Source organism: Orycteropus afer, unplaced genomic scaffold, assembly GCF_000298275.1.
Source record: "Orycteropus afer afer isolate SDZICR_OR568_19922 unplaced genomic scaffold, OryAfe1.0 scaffold00338, whole genome shotgun sequence".
NCBI lineage: Eukaryota > Metazoa > Chordata > Mammalia > Tubulidentata > Orycteropodidae > Orycteropus > Orycteropus afer.
The window spans coordinates 474374-483043 of record NW_006921925.1 but is presented as its reverse complement, the minus strand read 5'-3'; the positions used below and the strand labels follow the sequence as shown (position 1 = coordinate 483043).

General features: G+C 41.8%; 1 protein-coding gene across 1 annotated transcript in view; it reads left to right on the top strand.

The window, feature by feature from the left end:
• Positions 1 to 316: 316 nt before the first annotated feature.
• Positions 317 to 8670, top strand: part of COG6 (component of oligomeric golgi complex 6) — a 268614-nt gene continuing 260260 nt past the window's right edge. Inside the window, exon 1 of the mRNA XM_007952449.1 lies at positions 317 to 469. Within this exon, the coding sequence (XP_007950640.1) occupies positions 317 to 469 (153 nt within the window). The remainder of the gene's footprint in view (positions 470 to 8670) is intronic.

The window sequence follows — 8670 nt, the reverse complement described above, 5'->3', positions numbered from 1 at the left end:
GTGGCCAAGAAGTGACTATAATCTTGTAAATTGACAAATCTTAATTTCCCAAATCAGCCGGCCTTCAAGTCTAAACCAAGTCAGTTTTACATTAATTACCTCCTCCCGACAGCGACGTGCCCTTTTTAGCCTCCCTGCCCATTCCTTTCTAGGTGACCACTCACACTTAATAGGAGTTTCAGCCCCAGCAGCCGTACAACCCTGGCGCGCATGCGCCGCACACTGGGCGCATGCGTAATAGTGGGCGCAGCGAGAGCTGGACCCGGCTTGGTGTTGAGGTGGGTGCACCGGCTAGGGGTGCCTGACGTCGGGCGTTATGGCCGAGGGTAGTGGGGAAGTAGTCGCAATGTCTCCGTCCGTGGCTGCCAACGGCCTTAACAATGGGGCCAGCGGGACCTCGGTGCAAACCAACAATCCGTTGTCGCGGAAGCTGCATAAGATTCTGGAGACACGGCTGGACAACGACAAGGTACGTGAGTCTAGAAGGGCCCGGGTGTATGTGTGGTGGTGTCACTGGTCTCCGCGGTGCCGACCGGGCGGTAGCAGCCTCTGTCCGGGACAGGCGCCTGACCGACAGGCACGATTGCCGCCCTGGTCCCTCCGCGGGCGAGGCTCGAGGTGACTCCGGACTTGCGAGGCGACTCTGGACTTGCGAGGCGACTCTGGACCCGGGAGACAGCCTCAGCCGTGCAAGGCGATCCCAGACCCGCGAGGCTTGTCTCGTGTACGGCGCGGGGCGAGGAGAAGGGGAAGCTGAGGAGGTCCTGGGAAGGAAGACGTTCCTCACGGACTCACTCGGTTTTGAGGCGAACCCCGGGCGTCAGGGAAAGTGCCCCGGGAGAGAGGAAGGAGAGCACTGGGCTGGATGAGAAACTGGAGCCAAGGGCAGATCACTGGAGGAGGCAAAGCACTGTGGCGTTTAAGAGAAACTGAGGAGTGGTAGGCGTACCTGAGCGTTTCCATGGACAAATGAAAAAACGAAAATCATTTGTACTGCGAAAAAACTACTTCCTGCCCAAGGCTCAAATGAAATAATGTTTATTAGTTTTTGTTTATTGTTAGCTCAGCACTACTTGTGTTTTGTGGGCTCAGGATGTGTTTCTTTACAAGGTGAAATGCCTGTTGATTCTCCCAGGTACTTCCGGAAATTTGTTAGACTTTCCAGCTTATGTCACTGAGTCGCAAGGTGAAATTGTTATGCTAAGGAAAAAAGAAAAGAGCTTTATGGCTATGCTTGTAGCTAACGGAATATAAGCTGAATTTGTGTATAAAAAGCGGTATTATAATGTAATGAGTAGCAAGCATGAGTTCCGCCATTAGATGACCATTAAATGCACCACTAAATTGGTGCATTATGATTTGAGTAACTTTAACATATTTGAGCTTCTGTTTCGTCTCTAAAATGAAAATATTGCTAGTAATTTCCTCAGGATTGTTGTGAGGATTCAATGAAATAATCCAGGTGAAGTGCTCAGTACAATGCCTGGTATTTACTCTTTGTTAATACATTTTAATGTAATCATACCATTTATTAATTTCTTAACATGTGTCTAAGGAGCTCAGGTGGTGTAGTGGTTAAGGCATTTGGACTGCTAAGCAAAGGGTCGGTGGTTCGAACCCACCAGCTGCTCCATGGAAGAAAGATGAGTCAGTCTGCTTCTGTAAAGATTTGCAGCCTTGGAAATCCAGTTGGGGTTGCTATGAGTCAGAATTGACTCAATGGCAGTGAATTTGGTTTGGTTTTGGTTTATCATGTGTCAAAATTGACATCTATTTCATTTGTCAAAGAAAATCTCATACTTAGTTGGATTAGAAAAGATAATGAGTTTTATTGAGGGAATATACAAGTAAAAGTGGGCACTACAAAATGAAAGTACAGAGTGCTCAATCTACTGAGCAGAAGGCAGCACTTATATACAAACCATGCAGCATGACTAACCCACAATTATCTCGCAAACTAGTCTGTCTTCATATTAGTTAACCTGTTATAAAACATACATTTCCAGAGAGCAGTTTGTGCAAGCAGTTTCAAAGAACATTTTTGTTACGTGGTTCCTGAAATATCTTGGTACATGCCTTCTGAGAATAACCATCTCTCTCCTCTCTTCTCCCTTTGTTTTCCTAAGAGTGATGCTGGTTAACCGTTCACTGAAAAGTTTGACCTGAAGTCTTCTATAATTTAGATATTTTCCAACACATTCCCTCTTTTTGATCAAGCCCCACCCTCCCCACCACTAGAGGACATTGATCACTTACAAAGGAGTAAGTTTTCTTCTCCATAAAACATTTGACTTATAACCAAAAGGTTGGCAGATCAAACTTACCAGCTGTTCTGCGGGCAAAAGAGAGACAGTCTGCTTCTGTAAAGATTCACAGCCTTGGAAACCCTGTGGGAGTCACTATGAGTTGGAATTGACTGGATGGCAGTGGGTTTTGTTTTTTTTTTCTTCTGCAAGGACATTATCTGCTTCTTTATGGAGCTTTGGTTTACATTATCTAGCCATGGAGCTGTTCTTCGTTATTCCTTTCACTTAAGTCTTACCTTTAGTGTAAGTAGCTTCTTTTGAGGTTATTGCAGCAAGCAAGACCATATTGCAGGAACAAATTCAGTGTGAACTCACATAGTGAGAGTCAACACGAAATGCTCAGGAAAACAAAAGTCTAATTACTGCTGGAGGTTTAAGAAAAGGAGTACATATATAATAAAAGGTAAGAATCAAAGAGTGGGGTCAATTTCTTCTAAGGATTTGGTTTCCTTAAAATACATAACTGCTTAGCAAGGGAAGATTCAGTTTGAGTGCCAGTATTAGACAGATACTTTGTGTAATACCCCTAGAATAATTAATAAAGAGATTAAGAGTATTAGACAGTTTTAATATAGAAGGTAACCAAGTACTGAAACTATTTGATAATTAACTAAAGATACTTTAGAAAGCAGAGTCAAGCATAGGAGGTATTAAATGCAACTAAATAATATTTTGGTGAATTTTCTTGATTTATTGTTCTATTTTTCTTGTGGTATTTATTTAGGTATAACAGGAACTACTGGTAGCGGAGCAGATTCTTCTTTGCTGGGCCAGAAGGAAATTAAGAGCTATTATGTTGTCTAGTGGGAGCTCTGGTAGCGTAGTGCCTAAGGCATTTGACTGCTAACCAGAAAGCTGGTGGTTCAAACCCACCAGCCACTCCTCAGAAGAAAGGTTGGGCAATCTACTTCCATAGTGATACTGCCTCAGAAACCTAAGGAGCGGTCACTATGAGTTGGATCCGACTCGATGGCAGTGAGTTTGGTTGGGTTTATGTTGTCTAGTACAACTCGACTCGACGGCACATAACAACAATAACAACAGTACAACTTTAGCAAGATGGGCTGACATTCCATCTGCAATACCATAAGTAGTTTGAGCCATTGTAGCAGGTAGGCTATGAATAAATTTTGTAAATTGGGGAATTCCATAGTTGGGTAGAAGAGCATGAAGAAATACTTACCCTGTCCTAGGTTTATCAGTTATTGGATTGTGGTATGATAAAGAAACTTTTTTATTTCAAATCTTTTATTTCAAATGAGGATTTTTAGATCACTGGTGCAATGTGTACTTTCATTATAGGAGTAGATACCTAGAGGAACTCCTAGAAGGCCTAAGGTACATTGTCTTCTCATTTTCCAGCCATCTAAGTAGAGCAGTGCCTAGGCATAGGATGGTCACTCAGATATGGGTCTATTAATATTAATATACTCCTTAGGATCTCTGTGGCATAGTGCCTAAGGCATTTGACTGCTAACCAGAAGGTTTTTGGTTCAAACCCACCAGCTACTCCTTGGAAGGAAGACTGGGCAACCTACTTCTGTAGAGATACCACCTTGGACACCCAAGGAAAGGTTGCTATGAGTCAGAATCAACCTGATGGCAGTGAGTTTGGTTTGGTGTTTATATAATCCTTAGAGGTATGGATCATACTACTTTTTACATTTCTTAGAGTGTACTCTCATGGGAAGGGAGTAGTTTGGGTAATTGAACTGTGGTTGTTATGTGCTGTCAGACTCAGAATGACTCTGTGCAACAGAATGAAACAGTGCGTGGTCCTGAGCCATTTTCACAGTCATTGCCATGTTTGAACCCATCGTTGAAACCACTGTGTCATACTTATCTCATTGAAGGTCTTCCTCTTTTTCATTGACCTTCTGTTTTATGAAGCATGATAATTCTTCTCCAGGGACTGGTCCCTTCTGACAGCATGACCAAAGTATGAGAGATGAAGTCTGACCATTCTCACTTTACTTTTAATTTTTTTATTGTGATTTGGGTGCAGATTTACAAAACATATTTGTTTTTCTTTCAACAGTTCATGCATATTTGATTTCATGGACTGGTTACAATCCTCAACTATAAAAACCCCTCTTCTGCTCTCTTCCCTGTGAGTACACCTTACCTGTTCCCTTATCTATGCATTCCTGTGCCCCTCTTGATGTATTATGGCTGATTGATCTAAGGGCTACATCTTCCTGGAGTAGGGGTTCTGCTTGTAGGCCTTTCTACTGTTGAGCTGAGAGTCAGTCCATGGAAATGAGTCCATTTCTGGGACCAAAGGATAACCTGGGACCATAGTCTCAGGGATTAGGGCAGTCTCTATCCCACCAGTAATTATGGTCATTTTTGTGTTTTGAACTTTGTTCTGTTATTCGCATCCCAGTCTATCCAGAATCTCCAATTTTGATCCCTTTCCTGGTGGATGGCATTATTAGCCAGGCACCATCTAGTTCTATTGGTCTTAGGGTCATGAAGGCTGAGATCCTCATGGTCCATTATATCTTTTGACTAATTGTTTCCAGGTGACTTTGATTTTCTTCACTTTTCATTGCTCTAGATGAGAGGAGACTAATAGTGCATCTTAGATGGGTGCTTGAAAGCTTTTTTTTTTTTTTTTTAATTAGGATTTGGGTGAAGATTTACAGAGTAAATTCACTTTTCATACAGCAGTTCACATATACTTTGTCTCATGTCATTGACCAAAATTTACAATGCAGCAGCTCCCCTCCCACTTCCTCCCCATAGTTACCTCCTCCCAGTGTCCATCCCTTCGTACTCTTCTGCACCCTGAGCTATCTCCCTGTGCATAAGCAGCCCTTCCTTCTCCCATGATTGTTCTCTCCAGGGCGTGTGTCTACTTGAGGTAAATGTTTAACTCACATGCCTGGCCTGTACTTTGTTTGGCTGGAAACCACAGTTGTGGGTTCAATTCCAGACCTGAAGGGCAGCTAGGGGCCATAGTCTCAGTGGTTACACCAGGCTCTATTGGACCAGCAAACCTGGTCCCCACCTTCTTTTTTTTTTTTGCCTCCAAATGATTTTGAGTTTTGTTCCACATTGTTCTCCCTCTTTATGCAGGATCTCCTACATCCCTTCCAAGTGGATGGCAGTGGTAGCTGGGCACCATCTAGTTCGTCTGGTCTCATGGTTGTATAGGTTGCAGATCAGATGGTGTACCAGTTGCTAGGACTGATTGTTTCCATTAATTTTGGTTTTCTTCTTTCTTCTTGATGAGGAGAGACCCATTGTTGCATCTAGATGGCAGCTTCCTAGCTTTTAAGGTCCCAGTCGCTACTCGCCAAAGTAGTAGGTGGAACAATGTTTTGTATAGTATGTTATGCCAATTGAGCTTGATGTCCCCTGCGACCATGGTCCCAAGCCCGCAGGATCAACTACTCAGTCCCTCTGGGTAGCTGGCTGTGACCAAGCAATGACCATAACCTTGCCCCTTGTCAGCTCTACTATACACCTGGGAATTCTGATCATTCACATGAATGCTTGAAAGCTTTTAAGACCACAGTCGCTATTCACCAAAGTAGGATGTGGAACAAGATTTTTATGTACTATGTCATGCCGATTGAGCATGATGGCCCCTGAGATTATGGTCCCAAGCCCTGAAGCCCAATGATTCTCTCCCTCATGGTGTTTGGTTGTCTTTGAGAAGCTACTCAGACCTTGTCCTCTGTTACTTTTGTAATATATGTGGATAATTTTGTAAGATTGTCTTGAGCCAAATCTACCCTTGGTCTTGGGTATATTCCTGTTTGCCTGACCCCACTGATCTTTCCACCTGTCTATGCATTTACCCATAATCTACTATTTGCTGCCACTGGTAATGCAGTGTTGTGTGTGTAATACTATTTGCCTGTTGTCTATATCTTATGTGTACGCTTCTGTGTCCTCCCTTTCCCCATTGTCACTGTGCTTGTTACACACTGTTTCCATATTTCCCCTCCCCTCACCCAAATCACCATGTGACTCCTAACTAGTACAGAATTTTTTCTCCCTTTCCCTCCCATCCTCAGTAGCCAACAAAGTGAATTTCCTTCCCTGAGTAAACCTTTCTTTGACTTTTTACAATAATGGACTCAATGCATTATTTTTCCTTCTGTGATTGACTTATTTCACTCAGCATACTGTCCTCCAAATTCATCAGTATTGTGAGGTGATTCATGTATTCTTCATTATTATTTAATGTTGCCTAATAATACATTGTGTGCATGTAGCATAATTTGGTTATCCATTCATCTGTTGATGGGCATTTAGGTTTTTTACATCCCTTTGCTATAGTGAATTGTGTATGGGTGTGCATATGTGTTTTTGTGTCCTGCCTCTCCCCTCTTTAGGATATATTCCTAGTAATGGAATAGCTGGATTAGATGGTATTTCTATCTTAATTTTTTTTTTAAAGAAACACCATACCATTTTCCAAAGTGACTGTACCGTTTTGTTGTCCCACCAGCAGTGTATGAGACTTCCAGTCTGTCCACACCCTCACCAGCATTAGTTATTTTCAGTCTTGTTGAACTTTGCTGTTATTGCTGGTGTGAGATGATATCTCATTGTTTTGATTTGCATCTCTCTAATGGCTAATGATTGTGAGCGTTTCCTCATATGTTTGTTGGTTGCCTGTATATCTTCTTTTGTGAAGTGTCTGTTCATCTCTTTGCCCATTTTTGAATTGGCTTGTTTGCCTTTTTAGTGTTGAGGAGTTGAAGTTTTCTATAAATTTTAGAGATAAGTCCTTTGTCATATATGTCATAGCCAATTATTTTTTTCCAATCTGTAAGTTCTGTTTTTATCCTTTGAGAGAAGTCTTTTGATTCACATAACAATTTAATTTTTGAAAAGTTCCAGTCATCTAGTTTCTCTTCAATTGCTTGTACATTTTGAGTTATGATTGATAGTCTATTTATGCCATAAATTAGAGTCCCTAGATTTACCCCTATTTTATCTTTGAAGAACTTTATGGTTTTGGGTTTTACCTACAAGTCTTTGATCCAACTTGAATTTGTTTTTGTTTATGGTGTGTGGTATGGGTCTTGTTTCATTCTTCTGCAAATAGATATCCAATTTTGCCAGCACCTTTTGTTAAAGAGGCTATGTCTTCTCCATTTGATAGCTTTTGGCTCTTTGTCCAAGATCAACTGTGCATAGATGGGTGGATCTATTTCTGTATTCTCAGTTCTGTTCCATTGGTATATGTGTCTCTTGTTGTACCAATATCGTGTTGTTTTGACTACCGTGGCTGTATACTAGGTTTTGAAATCTGGGAGTGTGAGACCTCCTACTTTGTTTTTCTTCTTCACCAGTGCCTTGCTTGTCTGACATCTCTTTCCTATCCATATGAAGTTAGTGATGGGTTTTTCCATGTTCCTAAACAATGTTGGTGGAATCTGGATCAGGTTGCATTGAATGTATAGGTTGCTTTGGGTGTTGTTGTTAGATGCCGTCAAGTTGCCTCCAACTCATAGTGACCCTATATACAGAATGAAACACTGCCTGGTCCTGTACCAGCACCATGATCCTTGTTATACCTGAGCCCATCATTGTAGACACTGTGTCAATCCATCTTGTTGAGGGGCTTCCCCTTTTTGGTCGACCCTCCACTTTACCAAGTGTGATACCCTTCTCCAGAGAATGGTCCCTTCTGACAACATGACCAAAGTAGGTGAGATGAAGTCTGGCTATTTTTGCTTCTAAGGAATGTACTGGCTGTATGTTCCAGGACAGATTTGTTAGTTCTTTCAGCAGTCTGTGGTACTTTTAGCATTTTTCACGAACACTACAACTCTTCTTTGGTCTTCCTTATTTATTGTCCAGCTCTCACATGTATATGAGGTGTTTGAAAATACTATGGCTTGTGTCAGGTACACCTTAGTCTTCAAGGAGATATCTTTGCTCTTCAGAACCTGAAAGAAGACTTTTGCAGGAGATTTGCCCAATGCAATACGTCATCTGATATCTTGACTGCTGCTTCTGTTGGTGTTGACTGTAGAACCAAGAAACATGGACAACTTCAGTCTTCTCTCCATTCATTGTGATGCTGCCTGTTGGTCCAGTTGTGAAGATTTTTGTTTTCCTTATATTAAAGTGCAATCCATACTGCAAACTGTAGTCTTCAATCTTCATCGTAAGTGCTTTAAGTCGTCTTCACTTTCAGCAAGCAGAGTTGTGTCATCAGTGTATTGCAGGTTGTTAATGAGTCTTCCTTTAATCCTGATGCCATGTTCTTTTTCATATAGTCCAGCTTCTTGGATTATTACAGATTGAATAAGTATGATGAAAGGATACAACCCTTATGCAGTCCCTTCTTGACTTTAAACTATGCAGTGTCCCCTTGTTCTATTCGAATGACTGC